At 40.1% G+C, this 18330-nt stretch overlaps 2 protein-coding genes across 3 annotated transcripts in view; one reads left to right on the forward strand and one right to left on the reverse strand.

Moving 5' to 3' along the window:
- The window catches only part of SEC22A (SEC22 homolog A, vesicle trafficking protein), a 1054631-nt gene that overhangs the window by 817568 nt on the left and 218733 nt on the right, over positions 1 to 18330 (reverse strand). The gene's annotated exons all lie outside the window — the stretch shown is intronic.
- SEMA5B (semaphorin 5B) overlaps positions 1 to 18330 on the forward strand; it is a 558977-nt gene that overhangs the window by 449992 nt on the left and 90655 nt on the right. Inside the window, 3 exon segments of the mRNA XM_042445089.1 lie at positions 67 to 202; positions 5948 to 6155; positions 12274 to 12481. Of these exon segments, the coding sequence (XP_042301023.1) occupies positions 67 to 202; positions 5948 to 6155; positions 12274 to 12481 (552 nt within the window).

Consider the following 18330-nt stretch of genomic DNA (forward strand, 5'->3'; position numbering starts at 1 on the left):
CAATGTTTTAAAGATTAAATTGATTTTCTTCTTTTTCTCTCTCTTTCCTTTTGCCCTTGTTTCCAGAAACAGTATTGCTGCTTCAGCAGTGTGTGCCTTCAATCTGAGTGCTATTACACAATCTTTTAATGGGCCTTTCCGATACCAAGAAAATCCAAGATCTGCATGGCTACCAACAATCAACCCTATCTCTAATTTTCAGGTATTTTTATGCCACCTTATCTCACTCATAACACTGTTCTCTCTCTCTTTTTTAATGTAACAGTTGTGTTGGGGGTAGGCCAACTTATATTTCTACAACATTTTGAAGTAATCTCAGTAGATGTTCTTGTGTTATACTGAACACATATACAAAAAGACTGAACATGCACTTTCAAATGTTTGTGAAAAAAATTCTTCCCATATTCATTTTTGAAATCAATATGGATAGCTCTCCCCAGCTAAGAGTGTTCTTCCTGTCATGGATGGATCTGTGCCTGCCATCAATCCACCTAGAAGCATTTATGTGCAGTTTTCCTCTCTCTCAGCCTATTGTAATTTCCTCAGCAACCCATGTCCTTTCATTGCCAATTTTCTATTTTTTACCCTGCTCACAATTGTGTTCTTGTTTCTGAGGCCTCGTTCATTAACTTTGTGGCTGCTTCTAATGTTTATTAATATATATGTTCTGGGGAGACCACAAGTAATGTTTGGTGGGCAATGTGCCAGGGAGTGGAGCTAAATTTTTGCCCATTAGATACAACTGTTTGTTTCTTTTCCAGAAATTTGCAAGGGTCTGGCTCAGAGATCAGCACTGGTCTACGACCACCACTTGGAATAGCACTGTTCTCTTGTAGAACTGGAACTCTTTTTTTTATTTTCTTCTTATCCATCCCATTTTAACCTCATGAAAAAGCCATTTTAAACATCACATAGTTTATCCTGCTTCTCTGTGCTTAACTTTACTCTTGCCATGTGCTGGGTAGATGTCATGACAAAGCCAATGAGTTAAAAATGTATATATAAAGATGTATAAAGGGCAATGGGATTGAAATGGTGCCACTCCACTAGGGTAACATGACTGTGAGGGATGATTACAAGAGGGAGGATTATATTCCAGGAGGTGTAATGATATATCTACCTCTGTTATTATGGCTGTCCATCTCACCATGATTTTGGGAGTAATAGCACAGCAAATGGTAATGCTGTATTTTGCAATGCTAAATTACAAAATGTCTGGGCTGAAGTCAGGGCTGGGCATTGCTGTGCAGTCACTGAGGTCCATATTGCAGTAGGGGCTCACTGCTGATCACTGTTGTACCATAAACCTTCTGAAGGAAGAAGAGAATGCAAGCAAATGAGAAAGCAAGTGACAACCGTCCAATTAAATAGATTGTATGTACAGTGTGTGTAAATTTACAGCACTTTATAAATAAAGGTTAATAATAAATAAAATAGGCACCAGGAGAGAAATAGGAACCAGGAGAGAAATAGCATCTGGTACCTGCTCACTCATTTGTTCTTCCTATCAGACAGCAGTAAGAATTAGGGTGAGATGGAGAGTGAATGATGGTGGGAAGAAGAAGAGGAGGAGGAGGAGGGGGGGAGAGTTCTCCCATGGCATCTTTTCTTACACATGGAGTCAAGACTGGTACTTTGTTGACATAGTACCTCCCCATTTAATAAGTTACCTGAAATGTATGACAATCAGTTATGTTCAATTGATCACATATTGCAAAAAGCGATTCAGATTTGTTTACTTGTATGTAGTAGTCATTAGAAAACAAAGAACAACTGTGGTGTGGTAGTTATGAAGTTATACTGGAACTTGAGAGCTATAGCCTGAAGTCTCCACTAAGCCATGAAAATTCACTGGGTGCCTGTGGAACAGACACTTTCTCTCTCAACCTGACCTACCTTATAGGATTGTTGTGAAGAAAATGTGGAGAGGACAGCCTTGAGCTCATTGGAGGGACAGGCAGAGTGGAAATAAACATTTAACCATGGATTTTACATATCTGTATAAAAATGAAACAAAGGTAACGGAAAAATTGTCTAAAATAATATTAAAATTCTGGGTCTTAAGATAAGCAAACTGCACATTAACTTTATGAAATTATATAAGATCAATTATAAACTTAAAATTTTAAATCTCATTGACAAGACACAACATTTGATTTAAAAGTGGTAAGACTCCTGGAGATTCCTTGGGGGTATTATTTAAGGAACGCCTCCTCCCATACAATCCTTCCTGCGCACTCAGGTCCTCTGGGAAGAACCTACTCCAGCCAAAGAAAACCAGGCTGGTGGTGACTTCCCAGAGGACCTTTTCAGCTACTGCTCCTAAAATATGGAATGATCTGCCAGAAGAGATCCACCATATTACCTCTTTGGAAGCATTTAAAAAGGCAATAAAGACGGATCTCTTCCGGTGGGCCTTTCCACTAACCTCCAGCTGAATTAACCAAATTGATCCATTCACTCTTTCACCGCCTCTCCTGATGGTCCCTTGGAATAATTCGACCTGTGTCGATCCTTAGTTACAAAATTTGTAACTAAGTACACTATACGGGAGATATTGTATTGTATCGAGATGTTTATGTGTAATTTTAGCAGAAGGAGGGTGGGTTAAGGGGAATAGGGGAATTTTATTATTGTCTGTATATCTGTTTTATTGGACTGTTGTTACCCGCCTAGATCCTGGAAGGGAGAGGCGGGATATAAATATATTATTATTATTATTATTATTATTAGAATCATAGAGTTGGAAGAGACCACAAAGGCCATCCAGTTCAACTCCCTGCCATGCAGGAAGTCACAATCAAAGCACCCCCGACAAATGGCCATCTAGCCTCTGTTTAAAGACTTCCAAAGAAGGAGACTCCACCACTCTCCAAGCAGGGACGTAGCCAGGATTTTAGGAGGGGGGGGGGGGTCCAGACTAAGTGCCACCATTATAATGGGACTTGGGCATGACGGCACAGCAGCACGTGCCATTCATTTTTCTAATGGAAGGGGGGGGGGGGTCTGGCTACGTCCCTGCTCCAAGGCAATTTATTCCTCTGTCAAACAGCTCTTACTGTCAGGAAGTTCCTCCTAATGTTGAGCTGTTACTTGCATCCATTGTTCCATGTCGTAGTCTCTGGAGCAGCAGAAAACAAGCTTGCTCCCTCCTCAATATGACACCCCTTCAAATATTTAATTAGGGCTATCATATCACCTTTTAAGTTTCTCTTCTCCAGGCTAAACATCCCCAGCTCCCTAAGTCTCTCCTCGTAGGGCATAGTTTCCGGAGGTGGACAGAACTTGGTATAATTCATCTAAACAACAAGAGAGGAGAGGGTTCTCTAAGATACTGCTGCTAAGTTTCAAAAGTCAGGAAATAAAATGGCTAAGACGCTGCTGCTAATTTTCCTGAGTTTTTAAAAAAAGGGAGGACGAATAAATGTAAGATGTATTGCTGGCAAAATTCCTGACAGGAAAAAAAAATGGAGCATGGGAATAGAGGAGCCTCCATGAACTCCTTTCAGGGTGTTAGAAACAGACCCGGGTAGCACTGTGTACTGTATACCTCAGTTAGTATGTAATATGTGTGAAGAATTTTAAAAAATGTTTGGTAAAGTAGGAATTTGTCAGAGTTCAATACCAGCATTCTTCCCCTGTTTCATCCCCCTATTCTTTGTTAATATAGGTCTAGTGTCAAAAGTTGTTGTTGTTGTTGTTTTTTGGTAATTTGAGATTCCTCCGTAACCTAGATCTGAAGACTACAAAAGGTCTGACTGTATTCATTCATAGATTTTGACTTTCAAGATTTAAAGCATAGCTGAGGAGCCTGTGGTCCTCTAGAAGTTGTTATGTGTTAATTGCCATAAGGCCCAGCTTGCCTAGCCATTAGCAAGGGATGCTGCAAGTGTAGTTCATTAATATTTTTACACAGGTCTCCACTTCTGTTTTAAAGTGAGCTTCAGGAAGTGAGAGCACCTGAATTCTGGACCGAATTCATCTATACGCTCAAAAATCAAAACAAAACAAAACAAAAAACAAGAGGACTGTCTGTGAGGAATCTTGACTTCACAATGCAGTGCATCATGTTTTATAATATGGTAAAGGATAGAATATACTAGCTAGCCTCTAGTCTTTGGCTCAGTGGAGCAACTGGAGGCCTTTTTATAGTATATTGCATATTCCCTACTCATTAAGTGGTAAAGGATATTTCACACCAGCTTTGGACTTCAAAACAATAAAGCCATTGTTGCAGAGGAAGTGTGAAAAGATTACAGAACCAAGATTGAGAATTTAACAAAAGAAAAGGGAATATAAGTGGTGAGTGACAGCAAGATTGCAAAAAGAGATTAGAAAATTTTTCAAGTACAAGAGGAACAAGAGGTCAATGAAGGACCTTCAGGAGATGACAAAGGTAATTTTGTGGCTGAGAAGAACTATTGGAAGAAAATTAATTCTTCAGTTTGTTGTTTGAAGGATGAAAGGACAATGTTTTCTTTTGAGAGAAGAAGGGAAAATACAGAATCAGGGCATGTGCTATGAAAATTAGAAGTAAACAACTGGAAAATGCAAGGACATTTAACTTGGCAGCACCCACAGAGCTAAATTATGAGAACAGAAGATACAGTTCAGTAATTAATTATATCTCCAGGCATTTGCATGTCTTCTTCAGTTATGGTTCATGCAGTGGGAGGAGTCTAGGACTAACAATGAGAGAATGTATAAACCAGCGTTATAAGGAGAGGCCTATAGTATGTACAAATGACATACATTAGATACTCTTTCTAGAAACTCACCAAGAAGTGACTAGGGTAGGGGTGCAAACTATGTGACTGTCCAGATGTTGTTGAATTGCAGCTCCCAGCAGTTCTAGCCAGCATAGCCCTTGGAATAATTGGAGTTGCAGTCCAACAACTTCTGGAGGACCACATGATTCCCACCCCTGATCTCAAGATGTTGGTAGATATGGAAAGCACTATAGAAATTGATTAAATAAATAAGTAGGAAATCTCAAAAAGAAATATAGACAAGTCAAATAAATTCAAACTGTCTAATTTTTCTCTGATTCAAATCTGCTCTAGCTGGGACAGCTCCGGCTCCGTATTTATCTTGTAAACATAATGAATGATGAACAGATAAGACAGTCTGTCTGGATTTGTCATGCCAAGTTGCTACCTTACTGTATATTATGCACTTAGAGTCTGGTTAGGGTATTTGTAATGCTCAAAAGATCCAGTGCTTGGAAGTAAACCAAGGTAAAATGGTATGTATTCTTGCCACCTATAGGTTTACCTCCCTTTTTTGGAGGATTGTCATAGATGAACATGATAATGTACATACCAGCTATCAGAATGTGAATTACTTAACAGGCCACCCCTTTGGGTTAAAATAAGAGAAAAGTAGCATACACTATGTAATGATTGTGAAAGAACAAGAAAAAGCTGCTAATGTGGAGACATTTCAAGATTTAGTTCATAAATCTAGGATGATATTTTAAAAGCTCTGCAAGATTTGAGGAATAGGGTCCAGAGAATGTTACATTATGTAACTGTACTTTAACATTCCTTTTCTTTAGGCAGTTTTAAATTTGTATTCTAGGCCTGCAGTCCTATGAACTCTCATTTGCAAGGATGGTGTCTTGAAAGCTGTTGAAGTTTTTTCTGAATAAGCATGCATAGCATTGTGCTTTGTCTCATACTAGTTTAAATTAACCTTTGACTGGCCAGAGAACTATTTGGGTATGCCTTTGTTACCCAGGAAGAAGAAACAAACTTGTCAGCTGCGATGCACATTTGGTGGGACTCAGTCTAACATAGGATTTATGTCAAAAGTAAAAGCCACTGCTTTGAAAGAATCATCACTAAAAGTATGTGTGTGTTTGTGTATATATATATGCCCAGAGTTTAATCCAAGAAAGATTAGTTGAAAAAACAATCAGGGCTGATGTTCTGCTTTCCATCCTCAGTGTGGAGTACTGAATGATGACAGCCCCAATGAAAACCTGACAGAGAGGATCTTGCAGGACGCCCAGCGCTTATTCCTGATGAATGATGTGGTTCAACCAGTCTCCGTGGATCCATACGTCACTCAAGACAACATTCGTTTTTCTAAGCTGGTGGTTGACATTGTCCAGGGCAAGGACACTCTTTATCATGTGATGTATATTGGGACTGGTGAGTGACTTAGGATGCTCATATCATCTTATCTGTGGGTTTATCAAAGATGAGTCTGAATTCCATGCAAAGTCTTTTCAAAAGCAGAATGCTATGAAAATTTACCTTCTATTATTAGTGGGGTAGAAAATGAGTAAATGTTTGGTAGTAGTCCACAGCTGAGATTGTGTTACAAAGAAGAAGGAACTGCACCCAGTCTAAATAAAATGAAGGACTTGTTTGTTAAGACAGTGGTTTTCACCCTTTGGCTCATAAGATGTTCATTCTCTGAAGATGCCAGCCACAGATGCTGAAGAAACGTCAGGAAGAAACTCTTCTAGAACATGGCCACATAGCCCGAAAAACCCACAAAAATCTATGGATGCTGGCCATGAAAGCCTTTGACTCAATATTTTAACTGTTTTGGCTTCATCCTTTTGAATCCTGGAATTTATAGTTTGTTGCAGTACCAGAGCTCTCCGAAGGAGAAGTTTAAATACCTCATAAAACTAATAATCACAGAATTCCATAGCATTGAGCTATGGTAGTTAAAGCAGTGTCAAACTGTATTAATTCTGCAGTGTAGATGCAGCCTGGGACTGAATCTGGGGTCTTCTTCATGTAAGGTATGTGCTATGTCTGGGTGCTATAGTTCCCCAAGAGTGAACCACATTTGACTGAAAACAACATGTTGGGATATTTAGTATTCATAATATCATCCAGCAAGTACATAAAAACTGCCAAGCTTTTTAAACAGACGCTTGACAATTAATATGTCATTTTTCAAGTTAGTTGTGTGTATGTATTAATTATATCATTTCATTAATATTTACAAGACTGACTTGCATGCAAACAACACTTTGTTTGGATGTAATGGAAGAATCCACCCATGAAACGCAAAGCAAACATTTCAAATACTGTAGAGAGCTAACCTTCCGTGGCAGATTTGCTCTTCTATAGAAAAGCATAGGAGTCCCCAAAGTATTGTGAATGATAACATACATCTGTGAAAGAAGTAAAATATTTTAATTAATCTAAATTTATGTCTGAGCTGCTATTTTTTTTAAAAGTGCCAATAAATTCCATATATATTAAGAACAAGTTGATTTTTCTTTAAGATACATGGCTTCCCTAAGTGTTGCTATAATTTGTCCTATGACAGCAAAGTCATCTTTTGACTTAGAAGTTACCATCAACTAGATTGAGTAGTAATTTATCTACCTTTTACCACTACTTACTTTGAATGTGATTAGCTATGATGTATTTCCAGTAGCAAGTACTACAGTGGAAAAAAAAGGTTAATTCCTTGAACACATGTGGGATTTCGGCAGCAGAGATAAATGGTAGAACTGCTACCTTAAAGTCCTTTTACATGATCATTAGACAGATTGATTTGGCATAAGGAATATTTCTCCCTCCCCCCTCCCTCTCTCTCCTTCTCTCTCTCTGCCTCTCTCCTTCCCTATCTCAAACTCAGCCTCTCTTTCCAGCATTATTTATTTCAATGTCCAAAGGCAATAACCACCTCAGTGCTCAGTAACCTGTGGGTTTTCAGTTATTGTTTATTTTATCCATTAAAAGTAAGATCAGTAAAAATTACAACAATTCCAAAAGGTGTAAGTTTCTAGCCTGTGCCTGTGAGACAACTACTGAAAATGCCATCAAATTTCAAAATTTATGGTTTGTGTGTGTGCGCACCTGCAAGTCAGCTGTTCACTTATGGCCACCCCATGAATTTCATAGGGTTTTCTTAGGCAAGGAATGCTGAGAGATAGTTTTGCCAGTGCCTTCATTTGAAGTATAGCCTACAGCATCTCATATTTGCTGGTGGTCTCCCATCCAAGTACTAATCAGGAGTGACCCTGCTTAGCTTCCAAGATCCAATGGGATCTAGTGCCTTTAGGGTATTCAGACCCAACATTATGATCCAGACTGGATATATAGGTACCTGTAGTAGAGATGAGACACTGTGAATTCTTACATACTATAGTCAGGGCCTGAGCATTAATGGGTTTGGTTTCACCATGACACAAACTTATAACATAGGCACGGTACAGAGCGCCAAAAAGAGGCGCTGAGGAGGCACCTCTCCTTGCTCTGTAGCAGTGCTGTAGCAACCAAATTGTGCGGTGCTGCTGTGCAGCAAGAAAGGAGCGTGCAGAAGTGGCTCCTTTTTTGCACCGTGTCAAAGCGCCAGCAACGTCACAATGACGTGCCAGTGGCACAGCCCCCATTTGGACACTGCGCTGCTGGCATGTCATCTCTGTGTGCACCATCTGGATGGTGCCGCACAGCTGCAGCACACCCATGACGTGCTAGGGTTGTAGGGTGTGTGCATGCCCTGCCCCCAAGCAACCCTAGCACGTCATGGGCGCGCCGCAAAGGGCCCATCTGTACCGGGCCATTAGCACCATAATTCCATTCCATCCATGCAGTCTCATCATTCATGAAAGAAGATTTTTATTCTTAAATTATATTTCTGAATGTCATGGTCTCCATTGATATTATCCTGTCATCCCTGTTCCCAAATGCACACACTTTGCTGTTTTGTTTAATGTAACATCTAGCATGAAGAACAAAGCTTTGTTACTATTTTGTAACATTTTAGTCAATACTAATAAAGGTGTGTTTTGATTTTCTTTTCTTTGTGTTGGGCTGACATGGCTGCTTTTTGTACGTAGATGAATTTGCTTTAAGACCCTTATTGTTCTAACCCTTTTCATTGCAAGAGCATGAATTATGTCTGCAAAAACAATTTTTATTGAAATTTCACATTCAATAGACAAACTAGTTAGATGGCTAGATGTTCTTGCTTTGTAGTACTTTTGAGGACTGTTAGTTTGCTGAAATATTGTTCAGATTCTGTCATTGTTCATGACAGAGTGTAAACACACCAATATGGAAGCCTCTGATGATGTATGCCTACTTCAATAAGCATTAGATTGTGAACTCACATATATTCTGAACTTGTAACTTCTGCATCAACATATGGAAACCCAGACCTCTCTAGCTCTTTTAATTATGAGCCTAGTTGCTCCTTTGGACAACAGTTCCAAGAACCCCGCAACTACCATGGCCAGGGACTGTGTTGCATGGGGGATTCTGGTAAATGTAGTCCAAGAAAGGAATTTTCCAACAAGCATGCATTCTGTCTGCTAGATTTTGATTTAGATTTAGCCTTGATTGCACTGGAGCACAAAATCATGGAAGAGACTAGCACTATCAGATATGTATACTCCAAGATTTTTAGCGGTTTATGGTTCAAATGTTATGCATGTATACTTGAAAATGATTCCACTATATTCATTAAGACCTATTCCCAAGTATGTATATATAGATTTACAGCCATAAAAGAATGATAGCATGTACTTAACAAAGCTTATTTGATATGTACAGCTGTATAGCCATCTCTGATGATTCATAGATCCCAACTAAGGACCACAAAAATTTCATAGCCACATTATGTGTCAGTTCATATGTCTATTGTTACTTAAACATAGGTGTGGAACTCTACCAGTCATAGCATGTGGTTGGTCCCAGCAGACTGGCGAAGGGCAAACGTTGTCCCCATCTTCAAAAAGGGGAAAAAAGAGGATCCCAACAATTATCGTCCAGTTAGTCTGACATCAGTACTAGGAAAGATTCTGGAGCAGATCATTAAACAGAGAGTCTGTGAACATCTAGAAGGCAATGCCATAATCACAAAAAGTCAACATGGGTTTCAGAGAAAGAAGTCATGCCAGACAAACCTGATCTCTTTCTTTGATAAAATTACCAGCTTGGTAGATGAAGGGAATGCTGTGGATGTAGTATATCTTGATTTCACTAAGGCCTTTGACAAGGTTCCCCATGACATTCTTGCAAACAAGCTTGTAAAATGTGGACTAGACAAAGGAACTGTTACATGGATCTGTAATTGGTTGACCGGCCGAACCCAAAGGGTGCTCAACAATGGCTCCTTTTCATCCTGGAGAGAAGTGACCAGTGGGGTCCCACAGGGCTCTGTCCTGGGCCCAGTGCTATTCAACATCTTTATCAATGACCTGGATGACAGAATTGGGAGCATACTTATCAAATTTGCAGATGACACCAAATTAGGGGGAATAGCTAATACCCCAGAGGACAGGATCAAGATTCAAAATGACCTGAATAGACTAGAAAGCTGGGCCAAAGCTAACAAAATGAAATTCAACACGGAGAAATGTAAGGTATTGCACTTAGGGCGGAAAAATAAAATGCACAGATATAGGATGGGTGACACCTGGCTGAATGAAACTACGTGTGAAAGGGATCTAGGAGTCCAAGTAGACCACAAGTTGAACATGAGTGAACAGTGTGATGTGGCAGCAAAAAAGGCCAATGCTATTTTAGGCTGCATCAATAGAAGTATAGTGTCTAGATCAAGAGAAGTAATAGTGCCACTGTATTCTGCTCTGGTCAGGCCCCACCTAGAATATTGTGTCCAGTTCTGGGCACCACAATTCAGAAAGGACATTGAGAAACTGGAGCGTGTCCAAAGGAGGGCGACAAAAATGGTGAAGGGTCTGGAAACCATGCCCTATGAGGAACGACTTAGGGAGCTGGGGATGTTTAGCCTGGAGAAAAGAAGGTTAAGAGGCGATATGATAGCCCTGTTTAAATATTTGAAAGGATGTCATGTTGAAGAGGGAGCAAGCTTGTTTTCTGCTGCTCCAGAGAACAGGACCCGGAGCAATGGATGCAAGCTACAGGAAAAGAGATTCCACCTGAACATTAGGAGGAACTTCCTGACAGTAAGGGCTGTTCGACAGTGGAATGCACTTCCTCGGAAGGTGATAGAGTCTCCTTCCTTGGAGGTCTTTAAACTGAGGCTGGATGGCCGTCTGTCGGGGATGCTTTGATTTGGATTTCCTGCATGGCAGGGGGTTGGACTGGATGGCCCTAGTGGTCTCTTCCAACTCTATGATTCTATGATTCTATGGTCACTGGGAAATGGAAGACTGCAGTTGTGTCTAGTCTGTCTCATTTTTCAGATTGATGGTGTTTCAACATCAGTCTCTTAATATTTCTGACATCATACCACTACATCTTTGTTTGACTGATGCCATTTGAGACATCTTACCCGGCATGTGTAAATCTGTAAAAAGAACCCTGGAAATTGTAGGTGCAGCTGAGTGTCACTGGATAGAGATTCTTACCTCTTCAAACAGGCACAGTTTCTAGAGTACCGGAACTGGCATAAATTGCTTTGAAGGCATAGATATATACTTACTCTATCTTGCCCTTAAGAGAAACATGTAATTTGCTTGTACAATGCGCCCACGTCATACGTGGGTGCAATATATTCAGCTTTCAGCATATGCTGAAAGCCGCACTGAAAGAAGCCTTGGCACACCCTGGAAGGGGTAATAGCACGCGCACAAGCCCCATTCTTTTTAATAGGGCTCGAGAATACATGGAATTCCCCTAACGTGGGGGGGGGGCGGAACGAATCCCCTGTGTAAGGGAAGGGACCAGTGTACATTTTTATGTTGCGTGCATCCATGTCCATTAAAGAATGCTTGCAAATTTTCTAATCCTGAACAAGAAAGGTGTCTTGATACATTGAGATCCCATTGAGAAGAGGAAGGCTTTGCTCTAATAATTTTCAAATTTGGGCATTTTTTTTTCTTGCAGAAATTTCATTTTCAGGAAAAAAATGGGATTTCTGCAGAGAGCAGTGTTTTCACACACCCCCATTTTCTATGTAAAATAGTGTTTTTGCACATTAGTGCACAATTGCATTAAGCATTGTTTTTTGCATGAATGAATTTTTCACCCAAACCTCCCAAAATTAAAAAAAAAAAAGAAAAATTCACATAAACTCTCATTAGCTGAACCAGCAGTGAGAAGGCTTTTGAAATTCTTTCTTTCTTTCTGGCATCCAAGAATGAAATGAGAAAAGATTTATATTCCAACCTTTCATCCCTGATATAATTTTGGCATCTCAGTGCAATCATTTCCTTGCAGATTTTTTGCACAGGAAAAAGAGAAACTGGAGATGGGAGGGGGGGGAGCAACCATGTAAATGGGATGTAGTTAATCTTTACTCTGTGTGCTGGGTGATAAACTGAATCAACATCTTGGAGATTTACTTGCCTCTTGTTTCTTATTCTGCTAGAACACGGCACCATTTTGAAGGCACTTTCTACCACTAATAAGAGCCTGAGGAGTTGTTATTTAGAGGAAATGCAAATTCTTCCCGCCAGCCAAAAGGAGCCAATCCAGAGCCTCCAAATATTGCATAGTGACAGATCACTGTTTGTGGGTTTGAATAATGGAGTGCTAAAAATTCCTCTGGAGAGATGCTCGATGTACAGAACAGAAGGGTAAGAAAATTTATGACTCTGATATATTCCATGCCAGCTTAAAAGAAAAAACACCAGGGAAACATATTGCAGTCTGATTCATTTTAGAATACCTTTCTTCATCATTCAAAGAGAGGCAGAAGACACTGACACACAGAAAATAGAACGAAGAAACAAAGGGAATTATTTGAATGCAACTGTTTTTACAACATACTGTACTCATTAACCCTGATTGGTAATTACTTCTGTTTACCAAGAAACAGGCTTCCACCCAAACTCTTTTTTTTTTTTTTTTTTTGGTCAGGGGTGATGTCCCCGTTTTTTTTTTTTCCCCCCCCCCCCCCACTTTCCCATTTTTGTTCATGTTTGAATGGAAGGTCTGGCACTGATATTCTCACAGGCATTATGTCCTCTCCCCTCATTATGTTATACATAGACCCAGCGCAATGCCACCATAGTTTAGCATGGCATGACCAAGCTGCAGTAGGATATGGACTTGCTCACCCCTCTCCTTCTCCAGTGTGCTCACCCCTCTCCTCCTGTGTGACTCTGAGGAGGAATTCAGAAGCTTAGCTTCCATTTTTGCTTAAATCTTGTTTGACAGTTCAAATAAAATGATAAACTATGTGGTCAACATGCTCATTTCAAACAAGCAAACTCCACATTGGCTTGTTTCATGGAAAGCATGGTTAATATTAACCACATCTTGTTGGTTGTGGTGACACAACAAACTGTAATTAAACAAACCATTGCAGAAGACTGGAGAAGTGGCAAAGTCCAAATTCACTGCATTCTCATCTATAGCTCCTTAAACAAAAAGTGGGCAAAGTATAGCCCTCTAAGATGTTGTTGGACAGGTTTACTGTGATGTCTGAATGTGAACAGCATCAGTATCTGTAAGTGATTTCTTGTGATTGGTTTATGTGTTTGAATTCATGTTATATGTTGTATTTTAATCTGTTGCTAACAACAACATCAGCCTACTGCTAGAATTTCTATTTGGTTCCATTTTGAAATGGTCTTGATTTTTCCTGACATTATTGGATAGTACATGTATGTGTGATAAAGGCTCGTGTAATCAGCATATGGGTTGATGGCAGAAGGATGTTCTGTGTATTGTTTCAGAAGATGTTCATTTGTGGTTATCTTCTGACTTTCACATATTTACAAATTTTAATTTAAAGTCTGCGTTTGCAGACATATGTTTTTTTTTCATGCCATACCTCATTCAGTTGTAATAGCAATCCATGACTTGCTGTGAAATCAGGCGACAGTTGGAGGAGAAGTGAGGGGAAAGGTGGTGTTGGGAGTGTGTAAGCACAGTTTGTTTATGTAGGGAAATCTGTGGACATTCAGATACTGGGCTACAGTTATATCATTTCTGGGTTTGGCCATGCTGGCCAGGATAATGAGACTGGCATCCAACAACATCTGGAGGGTAACAGGTTTTCTGCTTCAGTCTTAGTGCCAAACCATCATTTGGTGTTGTATCAAAACTTGCTCTCTGTCTTAAGAGGGGAAATAGTGTTTAAAGCTTGAAACTTTAGCAGATGCAACCAGACAAGTGATAGAAAATTTGACTAACATTACTCAATATGTACAGTTATGCAAATATCTAGGTAGCAGCATCCCACCCTGGATACTGGAAGAAGAAATGGCTGCTGCTCTCCATGCTCAATACAATTTATCTTAAAACACAGTGTTTTATAATATCACCAAAAGTGTTTGCACATTTGTTTAAAAGGAGAAGTCTGCATGCTGCTGGACAAAAGGGGTTAAATTTACCACAGATCTGGCAAGCCCAGGAAAAGACAATGGATTTTTTTTTAATATATATATGACAAGCCCAATGTGAAAAAAGTGCTCTGTTACTTCTCTGTATCTCCTGCTTTAACTCCCCCCTCCCCCCACAAATAGCTGGGTTAAACAAGTACAAAATGAGATGGCTGTAATGTTCAGATGCAGGCAGTTAGGTCATTTCTTTTCAGAAACTGAAACATCACATCTATGTTGTCAAATATGTATTTGTGACCCATTTCTGATGTTTATTCTAGTTATGACATATAATGGTATGCACAGTGGTAAACATGCTTATACTGCATAAGCATGCTTAGGTTATATGCAAGCAATAAAGCCTTGTGAATTTAAATATTATGAATTTTAACTTTCATTATGTGAAATTCTTCTTGGATTGTTTGCTTCTTTGGGATTTTTTCAGAGACAGAGAAAAGCAACAATTGTAAAAGAGGAGACTATCAGGATCTTACAGCTCCTCAACAGCACTGTACTATGAACAACAATGTATTTGCTTGCTGCTTGTATGCTCTTTGAGTGTTCATGTTAGTAGATATAAATAAAACATCTCTCTGAGCTGTCTGTCTCCCTTAGTACTCTCTGCCAGCCTCTCCTTGGTCAAGAGTTCTTTGGGTCAAAACAGCCATGCCCGTTGAGGTGTTCAGCATTTTTTAAGAAATTGGTTTTTGAAGCCAATCACTCATTTCTGCTGTAGGTGACACCTGGAAAAGTGCCACATTTATATTGTCAGTGATAAGATGAAGGAGGTAAACCTTTTCTTATGTTTGTTTCCAATTTTCATTCCTGAATATGATACTGCTGTCCAGGAGTCCCAAAGGAAAAAAGGGTTGTGTATCTTTAGTGACCTTGCCTTGGAATACTTGCAAAAACATTGACAGGTTTTGAAATTTCATCAGGCTTCCAGAGATGAGAGTATTATGTAGTAAATTAGATGTTGGACAATATGTGTTAACTGTTTTGTAATGTATTTGAGCAGCAAAATCAAGACGTCCTTGTATATATTGCTGAGAAAGAAAGAGAGACAGAGAGAGAAGTGTCACCCAAAAAGAAGACAATTTTTTTTATATATACTAGGTTATATGCATAAATGCAAATTTAGAAGCATATGGGAAAACTGTGAATTGTCTGCTCAGACTGCTGTCTAAATTTTGCTAGAGGGCTAATTAAAGATCCCTATTTGTTCTTCCTGTGGCTGTCTACACCTTAGACCAGTGCTACGCAAATTGGTGGCCCATTGACTGGTGCCAGTCCATTAGCTATAGGTCCCCAGAGAGTTTCCAGGAAGGAAAGAAACAACTATAGCCACCAGTTCCCTACACTAGATAGCTTAACAAGCACTGTTTTTACACTAAACTTCCCTTCAAATACAGCATTGTCTCTGTAAAGTCAGACATGTGGCTTCCTAAGTTAAATCTTGCATTTATCATCCTGCAGCTGAGTTCTTTTAATTTCTCTCTTGAGAACTCTGATACAGGCAAGACCTGTCCTTCCATGAGATGCAGTAAAGTCTCTGCCTTAGATAGTAGAGTGCGAGGCATAGTTATTTGAATCCCCACACCATCCATGTACTGCTAGATGGATCCTTTGCTGTCTCTCCCAAGGAAGCAACATGGTACATGCTCCAGAGCAGCAGGTGATCCCACCCCATCTGGGAGAGTGGGAAGATCCAGGTGGATGGAGAGGAGAGAGGGAGCAGCAGGGGGGGTGATAAGGAAAAAGGAAGCAGCAGGAGGCCTTCCACTCAAAGTACTGGTATGGATGAGGAGTTAGATGGTGGGGGAGATGCAGTAGCAAAAAGGAGCTTTCACATTTGGGACCCTGCTTAAGCTTTGTGAGCTTTGCCAGGATGTCACTGCTGTTTCTGATTTCTTTTGTTAGACAAGCTGAAAGAAGAGATAACAGAAGAAGTAATGTTTGTGTATGTGTGTGGAGGGTGGACACTTGAAACTTTGTGGAGAAGACCTGTCTCTGGGGAAAGAGAGGAAGGAATATCCTGGGGTGATTCTTGAAAAGAGTCCTTCAGAATGAGAGTCCTTCCTCCTCAGGGGGAAAAGTGGGAAACCAGCCGTGCCCCCCTCTGCCCTGGTGAAGAAGTCTCTTGCCCTCACTGGTCATTAGCACAAGACTGGCATAGGTGAGAGGCTGCTCAGTAGCTGCTCCCAAAGTGACCATTTGCAAAGGGAGCAGCAACCATGCTGACAGTTGAGCAGCAACAGAGAAGCCTCTTGCTTATGCCAGCCTTGCAGCAAGATGAGGGAGAAGCTTCTTGGTCACTGTTCAACCAGTTGTTTCCTTTGCACCGGTCACCCTAGGTGCAGTAACCAAGCAGCGGCCAGCCAGCCTTCCTTTTGCTGTAAGGCTGGCACAGGTGAAAGGGAGAAGCAGGCCTGGACTGCTGTCTCTTCTGTGCTTCCACATGAGAGGTAGAGGTGGAGGAGGAAGTGATGGCAAGCTAGGCATGGCTGAGGTAGATGTTGCTGGCCAGTTGGCTGCTACACAATCAGTAGACCTAAAGCCAAGAAATACATGTAAGGAGCCACTAGGATGGCCACTCAATAGGAAAGGGGGCAGTAGCCTGGAAAAGTTTGGGGACCACTGCTACAGAGAGTGAGATATATGGCAGGTAGGCTCCCTTGGGAGCAGCCTGCCTGATCTCTTCTTCTGATGGAATCCCCTCAGAGTGAACAGGTTCTGTGATGAGTGATGCTAGCCACTGAAGAAATTGAACAAGACAATTCCCAAGAGGAAAACAAAGGCCTAAGGTCTGAGGAGTTCATCCCCAAACCAAGGCATTATGGGAGTGGTGTCCCTGCATCTGTATGTCTTCCATAATCTCATTAATATATGAAAAGAAGTAAGATTCTGAATCTCTACCTGGAAGTAATTGAGCCCATCTTGAAATTCACTGGAAACAGTTTTACTGTTACTATTTTTTAAAATTGGAATGTCATTTAAGTGTCCATCTTCATTTTGCTATGAGAATATGCTTCTACTGTAATGAATTTTTATTTGTGACATTTTTTTCATTTTTCTCTCTCTCAAAGTTAATAAAAATTGTATTTATAAATTGATGCCTTCAACTCATGTAAAAAGGAGTGCATCTTGACCCTTTACTGTCTGATTCCTTTTTTAGATTTGGGTGGCCACTCCTAAACCTTTCCACTTTCATTTTCTGGTACATTTAAGTTGCCCTGGGAAACTTAAACAGTCTAAGTACATGCCTGCTTGATTTTTCAGAAAGTATTGTTAGCATCTGAGTTTGTCCAGATATTTTCTCTCTTCCAAATCTTACACTTCCATTTGTTTCAATTTTTCCTCTGCCATATGCCAGTTTATCAGAGAAATAACATTATATCATGTGTGGGTCAAGTGTCACTCTGCAGGTGTTTGTTGCTCCCCAGGGATATTTTTGCAGTTCGCCTCACCCCCAGAACAGAGAGAGAAGAAAATTGCCTTTCTTGAAGTCACCATTAGCAGTGGTTCACCTTTTAAAAGGGACTTGGGACTCCTCTGTAACATTGCATTAATAATACAACAACAACAACAACAACAACAACAACAACAACAACAATAATAATAATAGTACTGTATCCTTTTTACAGCATTAAAAGAGGATTTGGGCCATTTTCATGTTAGTTTTGGTGTCAGTTTTTGGCAATCTGTGTGGCCTTGGGAGGATCCAAGGGGCACCAAAAAAAAAAAAAAAAAGCCCACTGAAGTTGCCAGTGCCTGCATTATACCCATTTAAAAAAAAACCTTCATAATTACTTTAAATAAAAAGACCATCAGTTTATGAATAGGGATTAAGTTTGTTATCCTGTTGATTCCACACAGTAGTATTTAATACATACGCTGATTCATGTCACTTCATTGGGAATTGGATTTTTGCTCTAATTTCCTCACATCCTTGTTGTTGTGTGCCTTCAAGTCATTTCTGACTTTTGAAGACCCTAAAGTGAACCTTTCATGGGGTTTCTTAGCAAGATTTGTTCAGAGGAGGTTTGCCTTTGGCTTCCTCTGAGACTGAGAGAGTATGACTCACTCAAGGTCACCCA

This window comes from Sceloporus undulatus, chromosome 1 (assembly GCF_019175285.1).
Source record: "Sceloporus undulatus isolate JIND9_A2432 ecotype Alabama chromosome 1, SceUnd_v1.1, whole genome shotgun sequence".
Classification (NCBI taxonomy): domain Eukaryota; kingdom Metazoa; phylum Chordata; class Lepidosauria; order Squamata; family Phrynosomatidae; genus Sceloporus; species Sceloporus undulatus.